Here is a 27,924-nt window from a genome sequence, read left to right on the forward strand (position 1 = left end):
CCACTCGGCATTTGCATGCAGTATGAATGGATTTTCTATGAGAGATGCATAAAATAAAACAGTGTTTTGACCATGAACCAACGCAACTTGAAACTCCAATTATAAAGAATCTCCCAGACTCAATGTTTATGTAAAGATAATTCTGATCATATTAAGTGCAGCTTCTTTTATGAACTTCGCATTAAGAACTCTAGAGAAATCAAGTTTGTCCGTTGGGAACTTTCCGGACATGACAGCTTGTAAAATGGAATCTTCCTGGAAGGAATTTTTACTATAAGAACATACAATCTCATAATACTAGACACTCATTCCTCTTCCTCTATGCGCTTTTTGTTTTTGACCTGACAGCATTTGTTTTGCCCTATCTTTTCATCATCCTCGCCATGGACGATCGAGAATCCGCTGAGTCCACCAACTTGCCATCTCTTTCAGAGCTAGAAGAACTCCAGCTTATCCCACCTTTTCCTAGATCAAATCGTACGGTCCAGGATATTCTAGTATCACCGCTGACATCAGACAAATGTCCATCGAACATACATTCAGAACCACGTCGATTAATACCTTCCAATCCTGTTCCTCTCCGCATACTGAGTTCTCCCCCGACAACCTCATTTGCGAACCGGATTGAGAGTATGCATCAAATTCGTTCATCAAGTGTATGTACTTAAATTCCTTCGATCAGAAAATGAATACTTTGATGTAATGAAAGAATACAATTATACACATTATGGTAGCTGATACGTTTCTTAGTGGAGTCCAGATCAATGGAGATATCAACAACCAGCTCAACGGAATGATGCTCATCAGCTTGCTGGCCCTAGTGGTGAACCAAGTATACATATATCGTTCCACAATAAAATGAATTTTGCTAATCTGTTTCCTTCTTCTGCAAAGGATCATGGGCTCGATCTCCACCGTTGGTTGAAGGCCCAAATTACCCACGAAATCCTTCGCACCAAACCCCCAAAAGGGCTTCCCAAGAACCTCCAAGCACCCCCAAGCCGAAAACCTTCAGCGCTGATGCTCGAATGAAGAAGGCCAAGAAGAACCATTTACAGGGAAGCTCAACCAACCAGATACCTAGACTCCTACCAAAGCAAACCACCAAATTCGAAGATATCCCAGCTCACACGGCCAAATGCGACACGTGCAATCGCCGAAATAGCAAAGGAATGACTCGCTGCGGTGATTGCGGCTGGCAGCTCTGTCAAAGCTGTCGACAACAGCGTGGAGGAGATCTCACTCATAGAACCTTCTCCTCCGAACACACCGAGGCACCTGAAGCTCGTTCACCAGTCTCCGTTCCTGAAGCTAGTGCTACGCCTGAGATCTCAACTGTGAGCAACATGTCTCCATATGGGATTGAGTCTACTGAAGAAGACGCTGCTGAAATCCTTGTCAAAATTCAGTCTTCCTCATCTCCGGCTGTGCGATCTTGTTCCGAGGAAGAGGAATCTATTCCTACGCCCACGCCGATGCCACGGAGTCGAGGATATTCCAGCAGGCCTCAAGATCGGGCTGATGACAGCGATGACACTATTTTTATGCATTCCTCGCAAGAAAGACACGAGGAAGATTCTCCTGAGATATTTTTGGAGGATATTGTGCGTAGGAATCCATTTCGCAGGGCCCGTCCTGGTCGAAATGATTTCGTCCAGGCGGACCCGAGGGTTGTTTAGGGCATAGGCATGCGTGAATAGTACTGGTCTGTTAGTAGTGGTTGTCAATGAGTTGATGAATTTTGGAACATGCGGTTGATGCACTGATACTAGTAGTGTTTGTTGCTTTGAAGGAACAGAAATTGTAAGTGTACCTTAGTAGTAGGCTGAGAGTAGTCGTAGTTGTTACCCTTGTATCAATGACCAACTCGAAAGCGGCTTTACACTCTGCTTCTGAAATAATAATACATTTATTGTTATTTGTTGGTTTTCCTTTTTCTTTTTTTATAGAAGAAATCTAAGCAATTTCATAGATAATACATGTTGGGATTCATGGAATCCACAATTTTGAAGATGAATGGAGATGGTATCAGCACAACAAGGCAATTATCAGATATCTGCCTTGATCGACATAATTGTACATATGGAACTGGTCCTTAAACCCTCTTCACGGCAGACGCAGTTGCAGACGAGACTTGTTGACTGCGAGCCTTGGCAGCCATCTGAAGAAGCTTCGCAGTACGAGATGGATGCCAGATACGGCTACCCAGAACAAGAACCCAGGTGAGAAGGAACAAACTACCGGCTTGGTGGGCAGAGGCAAGGGGAGTAGGGACCAAGTAGAGTAGAGTAGAGATACCAAGACCGACCTGCATACAGGCAAAGCCAACGACGCCGTGCATACCCTTGCGAGCAGCAGGCGGCAGAAGGCGCTTCACAGTTGGAGATCGACGGCTGTAAGCCCACAAAGCCATGATGGAGGTGAATGTAGTCATGGCGAGAATACGGTGGTCAAGCTGAACCAAGGAAGGGTTCTCGAGCATGTTACGCCACCAGAGGTCAGAACGATCTTCGTGACGGGAGTAGTGGGCGTCCCATAGTTCGGAGCTAGGTGGCGCAAGTCCATTGCCCATGTAAGGGAACTCATTATAGATGAGGCCTGCATCCAGGCCTGCGACTAGGCCTCCCGACATAACAGTAGTGAAAACCAGAAGAGCAAGACCAGCAACAGAGCGACGGAAGATGGCTAACCGGGGGTCCCGAAGGGCTTCAAGCTGCTTCAAACCAGAAGCAGCATCAGCCATTAAACGGTGGGAGCGAAGAATAGCCAGGCCATTCCACAGCATAGCAACATAGCAAGTAAAAGCAGCGCCCAGGTGGGCAGTCAGACGATACTGACTCACACGCGGGTGACTACCAGGCGCAAACAGATCATCCTTGAGACCAGACTTCACCATCCACCAACCGAGGAACCCTTGGAATCCAATCAAACCTGCAATTCCAAACAGACGCCAGGCCATTGGAGTCGAGACCTTTTTCCGAGCAACGAAGTAGACCGCGGGGATGACGAAGGACATGCCGACAAATCGGCCCCAAAGACGGTGGATCCATTCCATGTAGTAAATCGACTTGAAGTCGTCCAGGTTCATATGCGAGTTCAATTGCTTGAATTCGGGAGACGCGCGGTATTTAGCAAATTCCTCTTCCCAATCTTCAGCATTCATAGGTGGCATGGATCCGGTTACAGGTCGCCATTCCGTGATACTCAATCTGCGAGTAAGGAAGTTCATCAGTATTTATGCTATGAATGGCATGCATGCTCGAGCATATGAATGAGATATACACACCCTGATTCAGTCAATCGTGTCAATCCACCGAAAACCACAATTCCAAAGACACTTGCCGCGCTGGCAAGCAAGAAGTAGGCAACCGACTTGTCACTGATCTTAGGAAAGCTCTTCTTCGCTTTCACCGCAGAATCCTCAACAATAGTCTCAACAGCAGGCGCAGCGGCAGCCACATTATTCCTCCAGCTCGACGTGAAAAATTGCCGGTTCTTAACGGAAAAGAGAGGCGAACGGATCTTGGTAGGTTGGAGGGATGGCATTGCGCCGAAACGACGGGTGGATTTGACGGCATAACCCTGATTGCGCAGACATTGACGACAAGTGAATAAGTCCTTGGATAGACGAGGCGCCAGACTTCGCCATAATGGCAATGAAGTCCCCAGGGCAGCCATGGCGGACAAGGTGTAAAGGAGCGTGACAAGAAAAAGAAGAGAAGAAGAAACGAAGAGACCCTTTGGACTTTCGGGGCCTTCGGAGATCGTAAGATGCGACGGCCGAGAGCCAATCAGCGCGTGGGGATTTGCGGATTGGCGTGAGACTCCGCTGTATTTTGCGTAGAAATGGAGTTGAAGAGGCAATTAGGTGTGCAAAGTAAAATTATTGAAATAACTGCCTATCATTTTCGTACTAATTCATTCAATTGATCAAAATGAAGATGCTCAATGCTGCAGCGCAAGGAGGATTGCGCTTGATGCCTGAGGCGGAGAAACTCCATCCATCTTGCGAAGCTCCGCAGCTCTCAGCGCATTGTTGATCTGCAATCAGCCATCCCTCCCATTCTACCACGATACTCACGATGTCTTATGCTGTTGAATCGAAGAAACGAAAGTTCCACCGGGTACTAGAGTCCATCTCTAAGCCCTCACCTTCAGGAACTACACCAAAACAATCGACTGCGACATCCGCGACAGCTCAAGATCGACTACCCGTCAACCTCTCCTCTATCAAAAAGGTTCGATTGAACAACGACTCGTCCGATCCTGCTTCAGTACGAGTCTCGTCTACCAGCCTCTCCCGCTCTACAACACTTCCAACTTCTACCCCCCCCTACGAAACGTCCGACCTTTGCGCCTTGGGATCGTGACATTTTCCTTGAGCGGCTCGAGACATTTCGGCGTGTGGACCGATGGTCTCCTACTCCTACCCCTATAAATGAGGTACAATGGGCTAAACGTGGTTGGGTTTGTAAAGAGTCGATGCGAGTAGGCTGTGTCAGTGGCTGTGGAGGTTCCGTGGTGGTGAAATTACCAGACGAAATCGACGAGCTGGATGGATATGATGCAGAAAAGGTTCAGGAGCGAAAGGAAGTTCGTACGTGGGCAAATCCCTTGTTGAAAACAATTCAAACTTTAATGGTGCTCATGCTGATTGAGATATCTTACAGGTGAGAGACTTGTTGAAAAATATACCAAGTTACTGAAGGATGGCCATAAGGAAAACTGTCCATGGCGTAATAAGTCTTGCGATGGTAGGCTTTACTTTTCGATTGCAGTATTTCAAGACGGTAGTGCTAACTTTTGATAGCTACTATCCAGCATCTACCACTGAATAATCCCGACATTGCTTTATCTGGTCTCTATTCTCGATATGTGAACCTGATGAAAATGAAAGAGAAATTGCCCACGGACGAAAACATTCAAACCCCGGATACCTTGAATCTTGATCAATTAATCCAAATACTACCTGAAGATTGGTTCAGAACTTCAGATTCGTCCCAAGGCAACGATACCGAACACAACGAAGATGATGGCAACCAAGGAAACAGCGACAACCAAGAATCTGCCCCAGTCCAGCACATAGACGGGCGAGACTCCATTAGCAAGCCAGCACTAGCTTTGTCATTATTTGGCTGGGATGCCGTCGGAGATGGATCCGCCGGTTTGATCTCATGCAAGGCCTGTTTCCGTCGTCTAGGATTATGGATGTATAAACCGAAGGACAATGGAGATATCACAGTCTACAACTCACTGGATGTGTCGCATGAACATATGGAATACTGTCCATGGATTGATCGCATTGCACAAAGTGGAACTGGAAAGTCCAATGAGCGAACAGACAGCCTACGGAGTGGCTGGGAAGTGGTCTCTGATGCTGTTAAGGTCAAGAATCGTCGACATCTCCGTTCTGCAGGATCCATGGACACGCTCCGTAGCGAGGCAAATACACCCACTCCAGACAATCTTGATGATGGCGGCGATGAAGAAACGAAGAAGAAAGCCGATCGTGAATGGTGGGCAAGAATCCGGCGAATTCGACAATCTCTGACAGCAAAGTCACCACGCAAAACTGCCAATAAATAATGATGATCCTACATTTTCTTCAGCTGCGTCTTTTCATGGACTACATTTTCTCCTTGGCAGAAAAAAGGTTTAGGAGGAAGAGCAGAAGGGAAGGGTATTTTCAGACTAATGTGACGGACTAGAACTTCTCACAACACCTGACTTGATGACTGTGAAATGTGCACAGTGACATTGATGGTGATTCCTTGACATTCTCGGCGTGGCGCTGGCGCAGACTGGACATCTCATCTCTTATACCATTTGCTCTCTCACTTATATCAATTACTCTCTTTATATACCCCTACTATATCAGTGACACATCAAACAACGGCTTCGAATGCTATTACCTACTCGATATCAAGCGAAAGTTCATCTCCTATCACCCCGTTCCTCTCTAACAAACATATCGTGCTCGGAGCAGTGAGTTACTGCGCTCCTTGCTCACAACATCTTTGAGATCACATGGTTTCTCTGGATATCCTAAAGTATCGTGTATAAATTCTATCCTCTGTATCTTACACCAACTTCAACTCTTCCCAACTGAAATTCTTTCCAACCTCAACTTTTCCCATTTCAACTCTTCTCAGCTTCAACCCCTCCTAATCGTCGCAGCTAAGCAAATACTCTGGCTTCTTCCTCCCCCACTCCTCTTCGTCGTTGATCATATTCCGTTTTCGCATACTTTCTCCTTCGAACACCCTGGCTGCTTCACATCGTGTATACCCCTTCTTTCTCTTTTACAATAAAGCTCTCTCTCACTTTCAAGGCATGATGGATCGTACCTTCGAAATCCACAAGGATACTGTTGCCGTTCAAAGCCCTCTTGCTGGTATCAGTACGACAGATCCTACTGCCATGGAACCTTCGGTTTATATTGACAAAGAAAAGACTAATCCCATGGATTCCTCTCCTGATATCAACACGGCCATAGATAAAATGACAGTGAAGGAGGACGAAGAGGGAACCCTTGATTCCAATCCTCCAGAGCCATCTCCTAGGGGCAAAATTAAAAGGAACAAGTTTGTTGAATACAAGGAGAGTGATCTACCCGACACCGAAGCACGCCTTACTGATGATCAAATTTCATTGCTGTTTTCAACGCGTCCGGACGTACGCAAAAGATATACGAGATACTTCAGAGCCAATGGTCACATTTCTATAAACCTCATGCGGCTTCTTTTCGAGAGAGATGAAAGTGGCAACCTCCGCCACTCCGAAGATATCTTACGATCGAACGTCCAGAACTGGCAGAAAAAACACTCCTGGGGTACGAAAATCCGGATAAGTTCACCAATAAGGGGGAGCCTCGATCTTACGGAGACAATGAAGAGAAAATTACTCGCAAGAGAAAGAGGCCAATGGAGGACGACACTGCTGAATCATCCTCTCAGCCGGCTCTTAAGGCCATTCGTGACCATACCCACGTCGTCGATTCGTCGCATCTGCAACAACCAAATGCCGGTGCGCCTGCAAACAGCTCCATCTCCAATCACCAACAGCTTTGTGCCGAATCGCAAACTCAATGGAGATATACTGCAAAGCCGCCCTTCACAGAGCTAGAGCCACCGGATAGCTACCTGCACCAACTGAGAATTCGACTGTTCGCTCCTGTCACTTCTGATTTGATCGAAGTCCTGGGAAAGCTTGAAATTGGTGATCATTCTTCACTCTCAAAGTGGATCTCATCCTTGTCGTCGAATGGATCGGTCGTCAAAGTCTCACCCTGCAAGAAATTGTGTCTCGTTCACTTTGGGTGAAGATGCCTCCGGAGCCTAGGTACATTTTATTCGATCTTCAGGATGAACTGTCTCGAGCTTCTAGGATATGCTCTACATTTGACCGGGAAGTCCAATTTGCATACCGTGAAAGCGATGATTGTCTGGAGACAGACTGATCGCTAGTTGCTCACTTACCTCGCTTCTTTGATTTGCGATCTTGATCTTGCGTTTGGGGGCTTGTCTTCGGGTTTCCCTTCATTATATATTCTTACACCAATTATCCTTATCCGCCAATCGCTTGTCTGGCGTTTTGCTAAATGCCGAGGACAAGAGATTTCCAAATCTCTTAAGGATACTAAATGAATTGTTTGAAATGTTTTCTTTCGCTCGCAAAAATCAGTCATAGTCCACAGATTGAAGATTGATGTCCTTTTTATTTCCTTTAATATGACCCATATTACCGTCATTTTAACTCTTCAATTCAAACGAAGTATGCTGGGATTGTATACTGCAGTATGGCACCTCGGTACATGCTACGTAGTGGTTAGAAGTAGTACTTCAAGGTAGGGATTTCTGCTCTAATTTTCGAATATTGCTATTTCAGAACTGCATCATCTAGCGTTGTTTCAATTTATTACTGATTGCAGTACAGTACTACACTAACTCATTCTTAAAGTGCCCTTTTAAACCACAATAGCAAAACACAACTGATGTACTCTACTGTACATAGTGAGATGCTTTCGATCTGATTCGTCCACCGCATAACTGGTGACCCACCGACAGCTCCCTTCTTCTTTTGCGGAGCGCCAGTTGCTTTTCTCCCACACACTGTCTTTCTCCCCTTTCAAATCTAATTCAACCTATTCAGCGTCTGGCGGCCCATTTACGAAATCAATCTTACGCCTTTGAGTAAATATTGGTCAATTTTTCCACCGCCTCCGTTCAATTCCAAGTGCACCAATCCAACTTCCTCAATTGCCTTGACAACTTCACCGAGCACACAACTCAACCCTCAAAAATAATGGCCTCTCCAGACCCAAGGCCGAGCTCCCGCGATGAGCGAGGTGAAATTGGACCCTCGGATTCTCCAAGTCAAACAAAGCAAAACGGAACGCCAGATGAAGCACCTAAGACTACCGAGGACGATCAATCAAATCTGTCAGGCCCTGGCCCGAAGCGCAAGCGAATTCAAGAAAGACACCAACGCAAGCGTGGTCCCACACAACCCTCCATGTTCTCACGGCGTGGTCGGTCCCGAAGCCCTACCAATGCATCCCCAAAAGACGATCCGTCCCGTCGCTCCCGGTCCCCTCTCCGTCCTCGCTCACCGACACCCGAAGCGCCAAAGCGCAAACGGCCCGGTGGTGGCTCACGTATGGGTATAGTGAATCCGGAGGAGATGCGTCGGAGACAAGAGCAGCGCGAGCGTGCTCTGGAAGAAGATGCGATTCGGATGTCTCGAGACCGTGGCGTTTCAGATGTCGTTAGACAACACTACAATGCCGTTCCTGAGCGTGGTCGTGAATGGCGGAAAACAGAAAGTAAGATCAAGGGGTTGCGCAGTTTTAACAACTGGGTGAAGAGTACCCTGATTCAGAAGTTCTCGCCTGATGAGGAATTTGCTACGCGGTTCGGTGATACGAAGGAGTGGGCGGATGATGGTCAAGGACCACCTCCTGTTGATGATAAGAGATTACTTGTGCTTGATCTGGGCTGTGGTAAAGGTGGTGATTTGGGGAAGTGGCAGCTTGCGCCGCAACAGGTGGATCTCTATGTTGGCCTTGACCCAGCCAATATCTCCATTGAACAGGCACGAGACCGATACATGCAAATGCGACATGGTCGAGGACAGCGCGGCCGTCGGCCACCACCGCCACTATTCCATGCTGAATTCTATCCTAAGGACTGTTTCGGCGAGTGGTTGGGCGATGTTGGAATTGTGCAGCAGGTGGGTATTGATGCAAATGCTGGTCCTGGTGGCTCACTTATGGCTGCGCGGTGGGGTGGTGGAGGCGGTTTTGATGTTGTTACATCTATGTTTGCAATTCACTATGCGTTCGAAAGTGAGGAGAAGACACGGCAGATGCTTAGCAATGTCGCTGGGGCTCTTAAAAAGGGTGGCCGCTTCATCGGTGTATGTCCAAATTCGGATGCGATTAGCAGCCGCGTGAGCAAATTCCACAAGAATCGAAAGCAGAATGAATCGGCCAAGCCAGCGACAAGTGAAGCTCCCGAAGATGGTGAAGTCCAAGAGGATGAGCGATGTGAATGGGGCAATGATATCTATCGAGTCCGGTTCCCTGGGGCAACGCCAGAAGATGGCGTTTTCCGGCCTCCATTTGGATGGCGGTACACGTATTTCATGCGAGAGGCTGTTGAAGAAGTTCCCGAATATGTCGTGCCTTGGGAAGCATTCCGAGCGTACGTATCTCTGTCCCTATCGGTTTGTTCAGATTTACTGATGTTAATTAGTCTGACCGAGGACTATAACCTGGAGCTGCAATACCGCAAGCCTTTCTTAGATATCTGGGAAGACGAGAAAAACGATCGCGAGTTGGGCCCATTGAGTGAACGGATGGGTGTTCGAAATCGCGCCACGGGTGAACTCAATATGACCGACGAAGAGAAAGATGCCGTTAGTAAGTACTACACATATCCAGACTGTTTTGATTTGGGTCTGAAATGCTGACTACCTAGGCTTTTACCATGCATTCTGTTTCTACAAGGTTTAGTTGCGTCACTGAAGAATTGCAAGTTGCATGTACAAACTGCTTTGGAGTGGGATCTATCAGATCATATTCCCTGACTCTAAAGATTACAACCTCTCGAAATGCACTGGATATCAAAAATAAAGAGCTTCAAGCTTCAGACCAAAATCACTTGCCATCTGTATTTGTGTACTGGGTAGTAGTAGCAGGGTTTACTTCTGATGTAGAATCCACCTTGGAAGAATGCCGGAAATCTCGTACCGCTTCTTGATTAGCCCTACTACACAGTTGTTACCCCTACTCGTAGACTAATATAGCTAGGATTTGGCAGGGCCATCAGTCTACACATGGGTGGATTGACTGATAAGTTATCGCTGGCACTGTAACCTAAACGGGACTAGCGCAGTCGCGACGCGTGGGGAGTGCATTTTCCAACCAAGTCGATTTGTCTAGCAACACTCAAACATTTCATCGTCTTCCACCGTCCCACAGACTTAAATTTTAGACGGGATCTAGATATCAATCACAATATCAGCACGATAGATGTTGTCAACTCCATCGCGACACCGCGGAACCCCCGCGCTCTCTCGCCCTACACCAAGAGCGCGCGGACAAAGTACACCACGAGGAAGCACAGCTCCCGACCTACCTGCCTATGAATTCCCAGAGGCGCCCCTCAATCGCGAGAGTCAACAGCAGATTATCTCACTGCTTGAATCGCAACAATTACGCGACATCAAGGATCATTTCAGAAAGGCCGCCAATCACCTCACCGATTCAGCTGGTCAAGTCAACGCGCGACTATGTGATGCCCGAAGTCGATACCAGACACAAAAAGAGCGTCGACGGAATACAGGCGAAGAGGGAGAAATTGCAGATGACGAGGATGAGGAAATCCAACGACTAGCTGAGAGCGAAAGAAAAGTAGACGATATTACCGGACGCATGGAGGAACGAATGCGTCGGCTTATCGACTCGGAGAGTCATCTGATTGACCTTACAGATTCACTTTCCAAGATCGAGAAAGATGAAGCTGATGCCCAAGCATCATTAATTAGAGGGCGCCAGACGCGAGCACAGCGACGGATACAAGAAGCACAGCAACAACATAATCAGGATGAAGATGGCGAGGATGATTCACAAGATGATGACTACGAGGGCACACCCGAGCGTGAGGCCCGAGAACGGAATACGCAGAACCCGCCTAGTCGGCGATTGGATGAATCACTCGGAACCGGTGCACAGAAATGGGATGGACTGTCGCTTACCGAGCGGTAAGTGTTTGACTGGTGTTTATAGAAACACTGGTCTGGGACCTGGCATGGATTCAGAATAAAACGGACGGCTAACTTTCCCCTGATGCAGGTACGCCAGCAATAACAGCTATATCGGGTTCTACCGTACGGTACATGATTCGAAATTCAATGGTGACGAAGCACCGCCATTACCAGCGTCCTCGACCTGGTTTTCCCATCTGGAAGATACCAATGGCGACGGGGTGTCTACATCACAGGGAGATGGTTCATCACGCCAAACTCGGCGCACACGTAACCAACGGGAAGCCTCACCTGCAGATTCGGATGATATCGCAATTGAGCGCGAGCGCGTCTCCCTTCGCTGCCCCTTGACTTTACTTCCGTTCCGGGACCCGGTTACCAGCACGAAATGTCCCCATACATTCGAGCGCGAGGCTATTATGGATATGATCTCCCGCAGCAATCTTTTCACTCCGAATGCTCAAGGACGAGGTCGTCGTCTCCGAGCGGCGAAGTGTCCTGTTTGTTCGAATCTGCTTGCTACCGAGGATCTTCGGGCCGATCCCGTTATGCTCCGCAAAATCCGACGGGCGGAGGAACTACAAGCGCGGGAAGAAGATGACCAAATGGGTGGACTGGGCAAAGAGGAGGGTGGTAATGAGGTCACATTAGGAAGTGATGAAGAGTCTGGGGGGGGATAGCGATGGGATGGATGTGGATGCTGATTCTGAGTCAGACCAGCCGCGAATCAAATCGGAGCCAGCGGCGCGAATTAAACGGGAAAGCATAATTCCACATGCGAGCCAGGAGGTGGAAATGATATCGAGTGAATCGAGTGAGTCGGAGGGGTAATGGCAGTGTAGATGTAGTAATCTTAATATTATTGATCTATCTTAACCTGCTGCGTATGTATCTGCTGAGTACCTATCTATTGATAACCTGGGGAATGTACCTAATTGTAGAAAAAGAAAACCCACAGTGGGCCACGCGGGAGATAAGCATGTGGAGGTACTTTATGTACGGTCCAGCATGTCAGGAATGTCAGGAGTATATAATTAGTATATGTGCTACGAATGGTTATAATATACTACTATAAGTATACTCAATATTTACAGTAGTATATTATTATTTAATAGAGTATATAGTTACTCAGTAGAGTTGCACTTTATACACTTGTTGAAGTTAGCGAAGGGTTCGCTAATTCTTACTGACAAGATACTGCTAAGACTAGTCCAGTTAGGCGTCCCCTACTAATTCCCGACTAATTCCTAATTCATCCTCCAGACCATCCCCGATTCTACTAGTAATTAATACTTCTTAGTGTAATCCTCACCCCTGATTCGTCCAACAACGCCCAAGTCTGGCCAGGGTGTAACCTGGTTGTATCGATCCAATACCACGGCACCTTCGCTAGGATCTCGCTAGGATCACGCGACAAGCAGAGTAGTAGTAGTAACCACTTACCTTTGCCTTGGCTAGTAAGTATCTGAGTATCTGAGTATCCAAGTCTCTGACATACATAGTGTACATAGTACTTTTTACACTACATCCCTCAACTCGATATACATAGTACTGTGTACTGTACTAAATACAGCGATACTTCAAAGTGCAACTCTGCTATCAAAGCGGACCCGATCCGCCAATAACCCCAGGCCCCCCGCAATTGGACCAGTCCATTCACTCAATGTAAAAAAAAAAATAGAAAGGGTGAGAATTAAATCCCCAAAAAGGTAATCGGGATAAACCGATGCTACCTTGCCTCGTGGTGGTATTCGATTTTACGGGGAAGCTCTCCAGCTTAGCCCACTCACTCACTTTCCAATAAGTCCATCGTCACTTTTTTGTTTTAAAAAAAAAAATAGAAAAGATAATCCTCATCTTCTTTCTTTCCTTTCCTTTCCATTATTCCCTTCCCCACACTCTCCCTTCTCTCTTCTTTTCTCCCTTTTTCCCTCTCTCTTTCCACCACACTTCGTGTTCCCTTCTACCCCAATCACACCTGTTTCTTAATTCAACTTCGACTGGCTTATCTGTTTCAACACTATTGCTATCTCTATCGCCATGGCGCAGTCAGATATCAAGTCTGCCCAGATCGGCACCCAATCCCACGATCATGAATCCACCGAGATCGACGCCCCTCGTCCAACAGGCTGGATGTACAAATCTATCGGCATTGGCAAATTCAAGATCGGTTGGTACGCCTCGCCCAAGTTTCAGTTGGGTATGGTGGCCTTCGTTTGCTTTATGTGTCCCGGCATGTTCAACGCGCTCAGTGGACTCGGTGGCGGTGGAAAAAGTGATCCTAAATTGGCTGATGACATGGTATGTTTATTTCTCCTGATTCCGACTATCGTTGTAATTTTACATCTTCTCTCCTCCCCTCCGGGGGACAATTGCTTTAGCCATGACTAACTAACCCAATTATCTCATAGAATACCGCGCTGTATTCTACTTTTGCCGTTGTGGGTTTTTTTGCTGGTACCTTCGTCAATCGTCTGGGTGTACGCCTAGCTCTCTCCTTCGGTGGAATTGGCTACACTATCTACTCTATCAGTCTTCTCGTCTCTGAACACGCCTATGTTCCTGGTTTTAATATTTTTGCCGGGGCTTTACTCGGTGTCTGTGCTGGTCTACTCTGGGCCGCACAGGGCACCATCATGATGTCCTACCCTGGCGAGCAACGCAAAGGTCGATACTTTGCTTGGTTCTGGGGAATCTTCAACATCGGTGCTTGTATCGGTAGTTTGATCCCTCTAGGCCAGAACTTTAACGTCAAGACCAACGCAACCGTCGGTGACGGCACCTACATCGCATTCATTGTTCTCATGTTTTTCGGTGCTGTTCTTGCGCTGTTCCTCTGTGATGCGGATAAGATTGTTCGCCCTGATGGATCGCGGGTAGTTCTCATGAAGAACCCGAGTTGGTGGACTGAGATTAGGGGTCTGTGGGACACCCTCGCTTCAGAGCCATACATTGTTTTGCTCTTCCCCATGTTTTGGTCTTCCAACTGGTTCTACGTTTACCAGCAGAATGGTATCAATGCTGCTTACTTTGATACCCGAACCAAATCTTTAAATGGCTTCCTTTACTGGTTTGCTCAGATTGTCGCCGCTGTCATTATCGGGCCTCTTCTAGATCTTGAGCGCTTCCGCCGTACCACTCGTGCCCGCGCTGCTCTGGTCATTCTTTTCCTGCTGACCGTTACAATTTGGGGATCTGGATATGCCTGGCAGAGGAAGTACACTCGCGCATCTACCTCAAAGGATGCAGTCGCAGCGGGTGACTTCACTCCTTGGGACTGGACTACCAAGGGCTATGTTGGACCCATGTTCCTGTACTTCTTTTATGGCATGTATGATGCTATCTGGCAAGGTGTTGTCTACTGGTATGTCGACTCTATATGCGTCATGTTTCCAATTGCGACGAGACTAACATTAAACTTGAAATAGGTTCATGGGTGCTCTCGGCAACTCCGGCCGTAAACTCGCCAACTTGGCAGGTTTCTACAAAGGTCTGCAGTCCGCTGGTTCTGCCGTGATGTGGTCTCTAGACCGACATGAACTGTCCTACATGTCCGAATATGCCTCCAACTTCGGCCTTCTCTGTGGCTCTCTAATCGTCGCAGCTCCCGTCGTCTTCATGAAAATTAAGGACACCATCACTGTCGAGGAAGATCTCGAAGGTACCGACGAGACCCTTGAAGACGTCCTCCCACAAGGCATCGTTGAGCAAAAGCGCATGGGCAGCGACAACATCTAGTAGAGACGAAACCGATGCACAATGGAAGTCACACATATTCGGAATGGACTTATGGGAGAAAGGGATTTACGGGGTTGATAGGATTTTAGTTTAGGATTCGGGTGGCTTGCATAATTCGTGTTTTTCCCTCTTGTCACCGGCGTTTCTGCCACGCTGTGCTGGCTCGGGTTCGTTCTACGTACTATTTTAATTGCGTGAATACGCATCTCTTCTTCTTAACGTGTAACGAATGAAACAATGCAATACCCTCAATATTCAATTTTCTCTTCGGTTCTCAATCACACACTACTCTAGTGCATATTCGTAATTAGCACTTCTTCCGGCAATAGTCTGCTCATATAAATAACACTGACTAAGATTTTGCTAGTTTTATATGGAAACTGCCCAGGTAAATGCAGCAGTGGAACATCACACCACTTCTAGTACCGTGCAACTGCTCAGCCTCTCTGCCCTATCTACGTATACTAATACTAATACTAGTACCTAGTAGGTAGTATACACCTGCGGGGGACGTTAATAGTAGAATCTGAGTCTCCAGCAAGGTAGGCAAGGGAAACTAAATCAGGACGCCTAGTACTTGAAGTATTTCTAAATAAAGAATTGTTGGAATTACTTTTACTTTACCATATCCGAGACAATATATATTCATGACGGTAAAATTTAACTATCTAATACCATGAAATTATCACGACCGATTCTCTCCAGTACGATTGAAAGAGTCGAATCACACTCTTGATGGAAATGTAAGTGATCATAATCGATAACCACTCCGTACAAAGCAAAGCCCCGAAATCAGTATTTGTATCGGAGAAGTGGAATTATCCTTGCACAACTGGGGTCGAAAATGAAATCGCGATCATCAGAGATGGGACAAGGAGTGGGGTATTCGCTTGTCAAGCAACAATAGCAATAAAATGATTTGGAAAAATAGGGTAATAAGAAAATGTGTAAGCTCAGTCAGGCTCAGCTCGATTTCTTCTTGGGGAATGTTGTGGGCAATGTATAAGTCCAGTCAGCTTCCCGCGGAGAACCCGGAGGCGTGGTCAATCCATGACCAACCGAGCGGGCACCTGACATTAAGGCAATTCTCTTGGGAATGGAAGAGGCACGGGAGATCTGATAGAATGAATTTGCCGAATTATCCTTTTCCGCTGACTGAGTTGGTCGATGCGTTGAGCCGTTGATAAGCGACCGGTGGATGTAGAAGAAGTAAAAAAGCTGAGCCATGGGCGACCCCAGCGCAAACCTTCTCCTCAACAAGAGATGTATTTTCAGATGTGACTAGTATCCGGAGAGTCCACCGAACAGTAAGAAGCCGAAAGATAATGGATGTTGGGATTGATAAAGGGTGGAGGCTGGCAAATCATAAAGTCATGAGGAGCGGGTCGAGATATCCTTCCAACAGTTGCGTTTCGGGGGGGTTACGTTTCAGAACCTAATCGAGCGAGCAAAAATATGAGACATAACGACTTGGCGGAGCAGATAAGAAACGCAGGAAACAGAATTGTATCGCTGGGAATCTATTTGGTGATGAGGTTGAGATAATCGGCCACAATCAGGGTCACCATTCTAGAAAAACCAATGATTAGCATGCATGAAGCAAAGATCAGTGGGGCCCGAGATAAGCCAAGATGCAAAAAGCAACGAGAGAAGCATTGCATCTCCGCCCGAATCGGAAAAAGGTGGGGGCAACTAACGCATGAGGTGCGATTCGCACATAATACGTGCCAAAACCGCGATAGAATCGCAACCATCCCTCCTCAGCAACAACCTTGCGTGCGCAGTCCATCACTCCACGGTATGGCAGTTGACCAGTCTTGGGGTCCTTCTGCTGCTTTTGCAAACGGGTCTTGATGAAGTCGAACGGGAGGGAGAGGAAAGAGGCGAAAAAACCCGCAATGGCCGAGGCTGCGAAAGTCTGATTCTGTGTCGAGAGTGAAGTGTGCTGCTTCAGCTGAGCCTTGGATTCCGCGAAGAAGGTCAACTGTCCCATATTGAGGGCCATGGCTCTAACAACGGTGGGTAGAGCACCAGCCCAGAGGGCCGCAACACCTTCATTCTTGGGGATACGAGCAAGCGCGTCGAAAACCGAGCGGTAGTTGGCGCGTGCCTCCTTGGGCTTGAGGCCATCAGCTTGCATACGAATCAAGGCGAGGTCTGCCGGGTTGCCGATCATCGCAGCGATACCACCGGCACTGAGACCGGCGACGGCGCGCTCCGCAAATGTGACCTTGCGCTCTGCGGCATCGGCGCGGGAGTTCAGCTGTTTCATGAAGGTTTCAAAGAATCCGAGGCGAGCGGTCGTATAAACTGCCTGTCGGAGCAGGCCAGCAGACAGACCGGTATAGAGGTCGAGAACTTTTCCGGCGGCAATGATGTCGCGAGTGATTCCCAGTGCAGAGGGACGTGGTCCTGTACGAGCACCTTCACCAGCAAGCTGGAGACGCACTTTGACCATGTCAACGGGTTGAATGACTACTGTAGCAGTCATTCCGGCCAGACCACCATTGATGAAGGGCAATGCGGCTCTCATGTATGGGTTGCTGAGAATATTCTTGGTGGTTTGGGTAGGGTTTTGCGAGGCCTGTTTAGCAGAGTTGGCCGCCTTGGTAGCGGACTCTTTAACGCTATTGGTTGCCATGATTGGGTAAGATGATCACGGATCTGTTAGAACAGTGTTAGGACATCAGGATTATTCTAGTTCGTGTATGCAGTGTGCGGTGCACAGTGATGTAGTGTATAGGTGATATATAACCGGACACAACAGCAAAGGCAAACCTTCAAAGGGATCGTTTAGGTTCTGTTACTGACCGGAGTCCGGGAAATTATCGATGCTAAACTTTCTCATTAGTTTTCAGGTTCTCTTTGGTGGACTTCGAAGCCAGCGAGCAGACCATGGGAATCACCTACCGATGACGTAGAACAGCAATAAAAAGTTGTGAGAACTGCGATAAGCAGAAAGCAAGACAAGCAGCGGTTGATGATGATGATGAAGAGAAGTGAGGGGAGAAGAAAAGAAACCGGATGCGGGGAATAGGTTTTGTACCTGAAGAGTAATTGGAAGAAGTTGAGTTTGTACTTGGTACTTTCAGAAGAAGAGGAGGAGAGGAGGGCAGGTGACCTGAGGGACTTCCTTTCTATTTCAACCCAAGGGAACTTCCTCCACTCTACATGGCTGTACTTCAATCTTTCATACTATAATTCAATGATTATCGTTTAATTTGTCTACTATTGCCATAATCCACAGCCTTTTCTCGATTATCCGAGGGCGAATTCCGAGCATCTAGCCGGCCGGCCCTTTGCCCGACAGTCGCCAGTTCCCCGGCTGTGGAGATGTCACTTTGCAGTCGTTCCTAATACATTTGCGAATATCGCCAGCAGAAAGATCCACCGATGCGCAAGTGGGCCAATAGCGTCGATCATAAACCCGGCTTATCCATCTGCACCCCAATTACAGCCAATATTCAAGAATGTGAAATGCGGGGGGGATGTTCTCCGTGACGTACCGAGTACTTTGGCGGGTCACGGGCCTCCATTGTCTCTTCTTTTCTGCTGTGAACACCTGCTGTTTCTTCTGTCTGAGCGGGCATTTTACGGTGATACCAGCAATAGCACAGACAATTTGATGGCCACCGATATTGACATCAGCTCCTTGCGTCTGCACGTTCCCCACGCCATGGACCCAGTCCACGAGCTAAAGTCGGATGCCCCCACTTAGGCATTTCTTTGGGGACGAGAGAACTATTCGGGCGCGGTGCTTGTCAGCCAGTCCGAGGGAAACCGTTGGGCTGGTTCTCGGCTGTTCTATGTCTAGCCTTGTTTTCAATGGATTTATTCTCAGCACAATGAAATCCAACAAGAGGTATCTCATTTCTCTGTGACTCTGTCTCATACAACTCGATAACCAGACAGCGGCCTGGTTGCAGATAACCGCGGGTATTCCACAGGAATATTCATCCGCTCCTGTTATCCGAATCTCTATCCGAGGGTATTGAAGCCGCAGTAGAAACTACCAACCAATCAGTGGACTCTATTGCCGCTGACGATGTGCATCGCCTCTCCCCTATCTCCATCGTGATTCTCATCTCTCTTGATCTGTCCAACCAATGACGCCCGCGGGAATATCAAAGTCCGCCGGTGGGGACCCCCGGACCTGGCTGTGAGCTCGCAGGGCTCCGTGCCTGGAATCCTCCGATCGACTACTCATCAGCCTCGTGGCTTTTCGCCGATGACCGGCGTTTCTTGTCTTTTTATCACGAATGTGCCGTCATTATTCTATCGGATTGGCTGGGTCAGCGAGGAAAGCCTTGTATAACCGAGTGTGTGGCCGTGTCTTATTCCGCTATACCGAGAAGATGGCTATTCCAAGCGGAATACTGTAGTCCGGGTAAATATCATCGATCGTGGGTTCTACTGAGATGTACAACAGTCTCAAAAGTGCCTCGTTCTCTCCATACCATTACTCCACGCGCCGTTTGCACGGAAAGGGGGTATGTCGGGCCATTGAGAAAATAAAGGTCTAACCCCATTGGCTTTGGATGCACTGTTAACTACTACGCTGTATACGCTATCCTGGCCCTTGAATATCGAGTAGATCAGACGACTTTCTTCGATTGACTCTCCGCTTCGAGAAGATCATAATGCCGATGCGGACTGGTCCGACATTCTGGTTTGAACGCCGTACATAAATACATGGCGACATCATTATGCTAGTCCGTCAACAATCGACGAATCCCAACAAAATACCAGATAAGCACACCTGCTAAGAAGGTTAGTCAACATCACGCAATCGTTTGCACTGGGGCAAAGGCATCTTCTTTATATTAGCTGGATGGTTACTCTCTCTTCAAGCTAGTATATCTAACTGCCACGTCTACAATATATACATATATATGTATGTACCCAATATGGAAAGATGTGAATAGGAGACAGAAGTCCGTCTCCTAGTCAGGAATAGAGAGTAAAAGAAAGAATCACAATTGAGAAATAATTGAGACGAACTGCATATCAACCCTGGGCGAGCTGTGATATGCAGTCCGTCAGCCTAACTTTGGAAAGTTGCCTCCAGGGGCTAGATCTATACCTATAAGATCTAAAGAGGACAATCTAGGTAGATTGTCTTTTTTTCTTTTTGACAATTTCTCAATCTGTGATACTACCTAATATCAGACTGGCAAATAACTATTTTTCAGTTTTTAAATTGCTACTATCAAAAACCAGCTCTTCTCTCCGCGAATCTAGTGATAATCGATATAAACCCTTTTATATTATTCCAAGCATTGGAATGCTTCACAAGCGTTTGTTATGATTCCGAGTGCAAAATATCGACCTCATGGATTAGTGTATACATCCCGTCAGCCGGACCCTGATCTCAATCCCCATTTGTAAATTTGTAAAAAGGGAAAAAATTCTACAAGCCATTTCAATTTCTTTCTAGAACTGCTAATGATCAACACTACTGCCACTTAGGGTCCATGCTCCACTCAAACAATCACCTGGTCCTCCGCGGAAAGATTCTCGGCATCGAGATCTCACTCCGGTTTCAAAAAATGGGACCTAGGTAGTTTCCGGCATGGCTAATCGGGAGCAGAATGTATTCCCACGGCAAAGCGGGTTAACATCCTGGCGGAGAGCGGGTAGACGGCGGCATCGGTGGAGAATCTCGGTAGTAGTCGTCGCGGCGTGTGGGGACTGCAGTAGAATAGTAAACAATGAAGGATGCTATTTCGTAACTTAAATTCTTTTGTGTTTCGAATTTGCAATTCATTTTCCTCCGTACTTCGATTAAGCATCATTTTCAAGCTAGTGATTACTGGTAAAGTACATTTTTCATGTGAACTAGTGGCCTTCAAAAAGTGCTTGTACTATGAGTACGATGGTACATACTATGTACCATCGTGAAACCAGTAGTACTGGTTTCACTCGATCTAGAACGGGAGTCAAGGTGAGCAGCTTAGTGCATATCCAAACAGAAAACTCATGGCAGATATTACTGACAGTGGTAGAATAGTACTTTCTTGTAGCAATCTAAGAAAAATAAACATTAAGCTTCACTAAAACAAAAGGAAAATCATATATACACTCTTATCTATGACAATATCCAAGAAAGTGAAATCGTAGCATTTCATGCAATGCCATCCATGGTATCATGGATGCAATTATTTAGTAGACTTGGGGTAAGGCCAGCCCTTTAGAGTACTGATCTCACGGGTAACAGTCTTCAGGAGAGCCACTTCAGAAGAGTTCTTCGAGTGGGCGGCCTTGGCATTGTCCAGGTCGACAACAGGTAGGTTAACAAAATAGCTCAGACTGGGTCGAGTCTGGTTTGACTGGACAGACTCCAGGAGAGCAGACGAGTTAGGCTGGGCGGCATAGCCCTTGAACTCCTTCTGGAACCAAGCTGCGGACTGGGCTAACTCAAGCAGAGTAACGTTGTATTGCTCGATCTTGCTGATACCCTTGGCGCCCTTCCACTTGCCAGTAGCAATGTTGCTAGCGTTCTGAGAAACAATGAAGAAGTAACAAGTACCCTGGTCATCGCAGGTGCGAGCGTTCTTCTCCAGGATAGAAAGGTCCAGGTCCGCTGGCTTTTGGCCGTTGATTTCATTGGATGCCTTGGCGATGAAGACATCGTCCAATGTCCAGAAAACGTTGACAGCAGATGCCTTAAAACCAGTAACAGAGGCCTTTTTCAAGAGGCTGAAAGTGTTGCGGAAAGCATCCTTGATGTTTTGGGCCTTGATGCTTTGAGGGTGGCTGAACTCCTGCTTGAAACTGAAGATTGAGTCAACGTTAGCAGTGTTTAGAAAGATGAGTAAGAACGATACTAACATTTCGGTGACATTAGGCTTGACAGAAGTGAAGACACCAGATGCGAATGAAAGTCCAGCAGAAGAAATATCGAAGCCTCCGAGCATTGAAGAGGATCCGGAAAAGATATCCTTCCATTGAGATATGAACTTCTTAGCGACAGCGAAGTAGTCGGCTTCACTGGTAAGGTTCTTATGAGAGAACTCCTCTAAGAAATAATTTGCCTCTTTCTTCCATTCTTTCATTTTCGGGAAGTACTTGTTGTAGATCTTCTTGTACCATGCACGAGAGTAATGGATGCCAACCTTGGTCCAGTAAGTAGCAGGCTGGACCACCTTTTCTTCACAGCTGTCGCCATCTGAGATATCGTAGTAGCATTCGATTATTCCAATGGCAGTTTCGGCGTGCTCTTTCTTAGTCGAATTGCTCATATCGATGGTCTCATTTGCACTATAAAGAATTAGAAAGTTCACTTCTTTGTCCCATGAGAAGCAAACCGTTCTTACATGAGTCTGATCCATTTGTCCAGGTCTACCTTATCCCATGCGCTGGGAAAACTAGTCAGGCTGGACTGTCCTGCTGGAGATGTGCCTGTAGCTGTTGTATCGACGGTGCTCGCCGTGGTCGTTGAGGTAGCGGCTTCAGCTCGAGGAGCAAAGGCACCAGGGGCGGCCATGGCCCCGGCAACTATTTTGTTCATTAATCAAACAAGTCCAAAGAAACAGCAATGGTAGATCAGAGAATGGTATAGACTCACCGAATGCGGAGAAAAGGTATGTGTAATGCATGATGGGCTGTAGTTATACGGCTCAAGCCCAAGAATATAGAAGTACTCTAGAAGAAGTACTGGTAATATTAAGAAATAGATGGATAAAATGCAAGGTGTTTTGGATTGATTCTCGAAATTACCCTGGAAGCTTTTTGTCTCTTATAGTCTCTTATAGCTTCTTCCTTTCGAGTGCTCTGACCAATTTACCTACTCAAAATCGAATCCTCATAGCAACTCGACTTCTACACTTGGTTAGCTTAAACGAGCCTCTGTGGGTCCATCTGTCAGATCACCGTTCCTCTTATCTGGATTTGGCCTGCAGTGCGAGATTTGCACTCCTTCACTTGGGGGCCACTATGAGCCCCATCGTCATCTTGCCCCAGAAACCCCAAATGCCACCAAACAGCGCGAAGCATGTCCAAAGCTAAGACTGAGGTACCCTCCACAATAACAGGGGCCAAAAAGTACCGAATAAACGATGGAACCAATAAACCTCCAAACAACGTGGCAGTCACCGCCCCATTATCATGGTTCTAAAAAAAGCCACCAGGAGAAAAAAGGAGTTTAAGCCGCATTAGTTCTCGTTGTCTATCTGTTGGGCAAGGCTGAGATCATTTTCGCGGCTGGTCCATGTTCTCGGTACTTATAGCGTAACACAAGGGCTTACTTCATATCCATAGCTATTAGTTTCCGATGTTATTCGTGTCGAGTATTGAATCAGCTTGAATCAAGTAAATAAAACAAATAGGTCGAAGAAAAAAGATCAGTCAGTAAAGACAGACATGCCGTACGTATTTGCAGTCGGGGAATATGTAGAATGCTCGTAACTGCATTGTGGATCCTGCCAAGTGGTGAACGGGCCAAAATGCATGCTCAGCCCTGTTGACCAGCATCACAGCCCCGAAAATGGACATATCCCCCACTAGATTTAGAGCGCATTGCTTGATATTTCAGAGGATACAAGATCTGGTTTGTTGTATAAACCCAAGAGAAATCTGTACTAATAATTTCCATTAACATTTTGAGTAATCGAAATGCATCAAAATGCCGCAATTCTGAATATGTATACATACTTGTAGTAACTACTAGTTATACATTCCAAGTCTTCCAACGTGCTCCACAGCAAATAGCTTACATGAGAGGAATTGTTAGTGAAAATCCTCAGAATCAAATAATTTCATGATTAAAATTGAAATTCATCATTAAGGGGCAATATTCATTGACCAGTTTTCTACATAGTAAATGCGTACCATTCAATTAGTTGTGTAAGCAGACATAAGTCATTCCTGGGTTTAAATCCGCCAGTCTTCGTCCAGCAGTTCCCGCCAGTCTCATTTGACCGTCAAATTCCCCCTTGTCACCCCAGAACATCACTTGGTGATTCCATTCGTCAACTACCTCCAGGGCTCGCTTGAAATTTCCATATGTTGCTGGAAGGGTACCCCTTGGCTTTCGCTTTATCATGTATTCACTGTAAATCATCAAGCAGATGAACAGCGTCATAAGCGCTATCACCGGTAATAATGCGATATTGAACGTCTCGTCTGCCGTGAATGCATATCCAAAAACCCACTGAACAACTGCCTTGAACCCCATCATCAGAAAGGTTTGCCATTGGATATTCGAAAGAATCGGCGCATCAATTTGTGAACCTGTGGATTGAAGACTGCGCCAGGAAGCTTCATCGCGAGAGATTTTGAAAAGAAGCTCGACACAGTGAAGTGCGAATGTAATAAAAGATTGTAGGATTGTTTGTATCAATATCCCGAGCCAGTAGGGTGGTGTTTTGAATAGTCGAGTGAAGCCCATCCACACACCACCGTAGAATTGCCAGTATTGTTGGATATCGCGGGACCATCCCACAACATTGTCCATGTCATATCCTTGAGTTGCGATATAAATACCGTGGCCTAAGGACCAGAGCATAAAGAACCCAACAAAGAACCAGATAAGTCGACGAACAAGATGGATTTGTGGAGCGATTTCCAACAATGAGCCTTGAACTTCTCTATTCGGGACCTTAGAGATGGTATAGTCTTTACCGAATTCTTCCCTCTGGCTCGCAATTGCTTTTGCATTGGCTAACAAACTGCTATCCCATGTTCCAATTCCGCGGCTGCATAAAAGACTATAAGTAGACACGCAAGCCTGTAGGAACATTCCAATCCCAAGGGAGACAACTGCAAAGCAGTTTATCTCCACAAAGCCGGTAGTGTGATTCAGTGTGAACTCAAAAGCTTCTTTTTTGTCATCCCACACTCCGATGACTAGCATATTCATGATGACAATCGATAATGATCCGTGCGTGAGCGCCAGTCCCAGTAGGGAAACGGCATTTGCATACCAGCTATTAGGACCATGACATCGAGAACTTGTGAATAGTCGGATATTTGAGTTGTATTTTAGGCGTCCTTCTTGATATAATGCCCACTTTAGAGTTGTATCGTGTATGTAGTTAGTTGTGTCAAGAATCGCAGTCACCAGAATATTCAGCAACAAATTTAACAAAATGGATATACCAGCGTCCATTGGTAGGATGCGATGGCCTGGTAGATTTTTTGCCTTTGGTGGCTTGAAGTTCCATTGGGAGAAGCTAATTAAAAAAGCCTTCCCTTGAACTCCATCTGGGGCTATGGAGCTCTGAGTTAGTATAACAGAGCCCCCGAGTATACAAAGCAAAGAAAGCAGCCAGCCTGAGACCAATCCCACGGTGCACATATTGCGGGTTATGAGTGCGGCGTCGCTCTTCAGGTCAGGCGCTTGATGGACTTCCTGATGCTCGTAGAGTTCTCCATTATCGTATAATGACATTTTTGAGCAGTATTACGAGTTTTTATTGCTGTACCTTGATACAAGTGTCAGCCCGCGGTTTACCTGGGTTGTCAAGTCTGATCTGGTACAGATCGACCGGAAACCATTATTCTCTATTAGGACATACTTACCGCCAACAACGTTCCATGTGGATTTCCTAGTCCAGTGGACTCTTGATTCCTTATGAATATTTCAGGAAGCGATGAGATCCAACTGGACGTTCACAAGCTAGGTATTATGTTGCTCTTCTCAAGGCCATATATCATAGTTTTCATACGGCTGGTGCTATATAAGCCACCATGCCAGAGTGTCGACTTACCTTCTACATACTGTATACAGTTATCCACGAGGGTTGACTCGTATCCTTCGGCCAATCATCGTATACTAATTCTCGCATGTATCGGGAGCCAAATACCGGCCCACGCGTCCGGCATGTCGATCTACCGATAGCACATGAGCGTCTGTAGGGCTAGTTTTAGGTCTATATTCCACTGTCAGTGGCTGTAAATGACGAGAATGTAGGCAACTGGCTATTTTGCTGCCTTGCTTCCATTCTACAAGCCCTATCAATCTTTAAATTTGCAAAAGCAGCAAAATGACGATGCCCTTGTTGATATTCCCGTCAGCAGTTCAGCAGTGCTCGAATGTTTTGCAAGCTCTTGGGAATGTTGGAACGCACGCGTTTGGTTAATCTCCTAAATAGAATGGTCGAGTCAACGACCCAAAACGCTGATTAAGTAGGCCTTCCTTGCATAAGGTATTCAGGTAAGGCTGGGATCAGCGAACATGAACGGACCTGATAAAGTCCGTGTTTTTATGTTTTGCTAGCCATATTTGGATTTAACCAATGATTCCTCTTCGTCAAAACCATCATACAGCCCCCGAGAAACGAATTTCTTTAGGCTTGCTTACTTGTCACGATGGGCTATATTATTTTTCTCTGCTACGTTATTCTTCTTCAACTTGGCTTGGCCCTTGCAGCGTCCTTCTCAATAAATGGGACCTCAGACTCAAACACAGCCTTAGCCCCCAATCCCTGTCAAAGCCCTCCATCTGGGGATCCTCCTATCGGATGCCATAACCACTGAGCTCCAACGATGGCAAATTTCATTTCTATTCACATGTAGGTTTCGCAGGAAAGCACCTTTTTTGCTGGTGAATTGGTGATTGACATTTTTCCTAGAAGCACTTGTTTGAGAGTCTGGTTTTCCTGGCTTTTATAAACTGCTTAATATTTAGATTCTGATTGCCAGGGATGTGTTGATAGGATTCTTTAGATACCTGGATTAATACAATAATTGGCAGATTCTATGGGGCAAAATTGAAGCTCATTATTCCAAGACACGCCTGGAGTGGAATTCCCTCAAGATCCTCTCGAGTGTTCTCTCTCTCTCTTCATACTCAATTACTAGCAAGTGCATTCAAATGTGAAGGAGATCTTAGGAGTACCGCTGAAGTCGACCGGAACAATGTAAGACACGTTATAAATACGATTATCTTTAACAGTAGCCCCGTAAACAACTGGGAGTCTCTGTAGCCCCTTCTCATTTACAGTAACATTGAGACTGGGTAACTCTTCAAGGCCTTTCACGACCTTTTTCTTGATCAATGTCCAACTCGGTGGGAGCTGTGCGAGTGCAAAGGTAAATATATCCGTACCGGTCTGGGTGGTATTCGGATATGATACTTCAAGATAGCTTGGTGCGACAACAGCATTGATCGTCGATGCAGTCGGATAGAGCAAGAAAAAGGACATATACGGATGCGGCTTGTGGTTCTTATCACCCGCCCATGGAACAATAGCTGGGACATATTGCTCCCTGCAATTGACGGTCTTATTGACCTGCTGAGTTCCTATAATTAGAGTCGCACTGATCCAAGTGGTTGCATTTCGAGTTTGTTTGATTCCCCGATAGAGTCCGGAATCTGCCTGGTGGTTGTGCGATTTCCATGCCAAGTGCCTTAGGCCAGTAGCCATTCATCATCCTCTTTTGAGATATGTTCTGCAACTACATCCATTACGAGTGCCAATGATGCTCCCTGCGACACGTCAAATAAGAGATCCGACTCAAGCTTATTGGGTTGAGGGCCTGTGCCGTAACCATATAGACGCCACCAGAAATAGTCAATAGCAGCCGAATTTGTGACCATATCGCGCGTGTAGACACGATCGTACTATTTGAATCAATTTCAGAGATCAGATCTGTGTATTAATTTGTCTTTGTGGCATACTGGACCTGCGATCACAGAAGGGTAAGGGCTATAATGAGCCGCAATATCTGACCAAAGACTCTTGAGAATGATTTTAGAATTCCGAGTTATTGCAGAGGGATGGTGGGCCGTACTTTATCGCGCCAGCAAGTGCCCAAGTAGCCATTCCGTAAGAGGTTGGTGCATTGCATTCTGAGAGTACATCAGAGTCCGTCGACTTGAAAAGGGTCCAATACGGCTTCCGCTTGGTCGTTGGCATAATTTATGAGGGTCTGTTTGTCCATGATTAGCTTCCACGCCTTTCAACGAACTACAAA

At 46.6% G+C, this 27,924-nt stretch overlaps 11 protein-coding genes across 11 annotated transcripts; 6 read left to right on the forward strand and 5 right to left on the reverse strand.

Moving 5' to 3' along the window:
- Positions 1-1,028: 1,028 nt before the first annotated feature.
- Positions 1,029-1,679, forward strand: N7469_010126 (uncharacterized protein; the record flags this gene model as incomplete). Its single annotated transcript, XM_056649031.1, has 1 exon — positions 1,029-1,679. The coding sequence occupies one exon, from the start codon at positions 1,029-1,031 to the stop codon at positions 1,677-1,679; it is 651 nt and encodes a 216-aa protein (XP_056496162.1).
- A 416-nt stretch (positions 1,680-2,095) lies between these two features.
- On the reverse strand, positions 2,096-3,678 carry cox15 (cytochrome c oxidase assembly protein cox15; the record flags this gene model as incomplete). The annotated part of the gene is made up of 2 exons (XM_056649032.1): positions 2,096-3,209; positions 3,287-3,678. The coding sequence occupies 2 exons, from the start codon at positions 3,676-3,678 to the stop codon at positions 2,096-2,098; spliced, it is 1,506 nt and encodes a 501-aa protein (XP_056496163.1).
- A 404-nt stretch (positions 3,679-4,082) lies between these two features.
- N7469_010128 (uncharacterized protein) lies at positions 4,083-5,586 on the forward strand (the record flags this gene model as incomplete). Its single annotated transcript, XM_056649033.1, has 4 exons — positions 4,083-4,238; positions 4,276-4,597; positions 4,671-4,754; positions 4,811-5,586. The coding sequence occupies 4 exons, from the start codon at positions 4,083-4,085 to the stop codon at positions 5,584-5,586; spliced, it is 1,338 nt and encodes a 445-aa protein (XP_056496164.1).
- Positions 5,587-6,336: 750 nt separating this feature from the next.
- Positions 6,337-7,322, forward strand: N7469_010129 (uncharacterized protein; the record flags this gene model as incomplete). Its single annotated transcript, XM_056649034.1, has 2 exons — positions 6,337-6,675; positions 6,762-7,322. The coding sequence occupies 2 exons, from the start codon at positions 6,337-6,339 to the stop codon at positions 7,320-7,322; spliced, it is 900 nt and encodes a 299-aa protein (XP_056496165.1).
- Positions 7,323-8,304: 982 nt separating this feature from the next.
- abd1 (mRNA (guanine-N7)-methyltransferase) lies at positions 8,305-10,015 on the forward strand (the record flags this gene model as incomplete). The annotated part of the gene is made up of 3 exons (XM_056649035.1): positions 8,305-9,704; positions 9,756-9,922; positions 9,981-10,015. The coding sequence occupies 3 exons, from the start codon at positions 8,305-8,307 to the stop codon at positions 10,013-10,015; spliced, it is 1,602 nt and encodes a 533-aa protein (XP_056496166.1).
- A 519-nt stretch (positions 10,016-10,534) lies between these two features.
- Positions 10,535-11,948, forward strand: N7469_010131 (SUMO ligase MMS21; the record flags this gene model as incomplete). Its single annotated transcript, XM_056649036.1, has 2 exons — positions 10,535-11,265; positions 11,357-11,948. The coding sequence occupies 2 exons, from the start codon at positions 10,535-10,537 to the stop codon at positions 11,946-11,948; spliced, it is 1,323 nt and encodes a 440-aa protein (XP_056496167.1).
- Positions 11,949-13,308: 1,360 nt separating this feature from the next.
- On the forward strand, positions 13,309-15,006 carry N7469_010132 (DUF895 domain membrane protein; the record flags this gene model as incomplete). The annotated part of the gene is made up of 3 exons (XM_056649037.1): positions 13,309-13,569; positions 13,680-14,632; positions 14,697-15,006. The coding sequence occupies 3 exons, from the start codon at positions 13,309-13,311 to the stop codon at positions 15,004-15,006; spliced, it is 1,524 nt and encodes a 507-aa protein (XP_056496168.1).
- A 1,445-nt stretch (positions 15,007-16,451) lies between these two features.
- N7469_010133 (putative mitochondrial dicarboxylate carrier protein) lies at positions 16,452-17,647 on the reverse strand (the record flags this gene model as incomplete). The annotated part of the gene is made up of 2 exons (XM_056649038.1): positions 16,452-16,575; positions 16,704-17,647. The coding sequence occupies 2 exons, from the start codon at positions 17,645-17,647 to the stop codon at positions 16,527-16,529; spliced, it is 993 nt and encodes a 330-aa protein (XP_056496169.1). The 3' UTR covers positions 16,452-16,526.
- Positions 17,648-21,164: 3,517 nt separating this feature from the next.
- On the reverse strand, positions 21,165-22,604 carry N7469_010134 (uncharacterized protein; the record flags this gene model as incomplete). The annotated part of the gene is made up of 3 exons (XM_056649039.1): positions 21,165-22,266; positions 22,323-22,503; positions 22,574-22,604. 3 exons carry the CDS (start codon positions 22,602-22,604, stop codon positions 21,165-21,167), a joined length of 1,314 nt encoding a protein of 437 aa, XP_056496170.1.
- Positions 22,605-23,842: 1,238 nt separating this feature from the next.
- Positions 23,843-24,865, reverse strand: N7469_010135 (uncharacterized protein; the record flags this gene model as incomplete). The annotated part of the gene is made up of 1 exon (XM_056649040.1): positions 23,843-24,865. One exon carries the CDS (start codon positions 24,863-24,865, stop codon positions 23,843-23,845), a length of 1,023 nt encoding a protein of 340 aa, XP_056496171.1.
- A 1,939-nt stretch (positions 24,866-26,804) lies between these two features.
- N7469_010136 (uncharacterized protein) lies at positions 26,805-27,866 on the reverse strand (the record flags this gene model as incomplete). Its single annotated transcript, XM_056649041.1, has 4 exons — positions 26,805-27,326; positions 27,410-27,571; positions 27,629-27,686; positions 27,742-27,866. 4 exons carry the CDS (start codon positions 27,864-27,866, stop codon positions 26,805-26,807), a joined length of 867 nt encoding a protein of 288 aa, XP_056496172.1.
- Positions 27,867-27,924: the final 58 nt, after the last annotated feature.

The sequence above is a fragment of the Penicillium citrinum genome (assembly GCF_028827155.1).
Source record: "Penicillium citrinum strain IBT 23319 chromosome Unknown utg000009l:1.0-4274883.0:1.0-4276374.0, whole genome shotgun sequence".
Lineage (NCBI taxonomy): Eukaryota > Fungi > Ascomycota > Eurotiomycetes > Eurotiales > Aspergillaceae > Penicillium > Penicillium citrinum.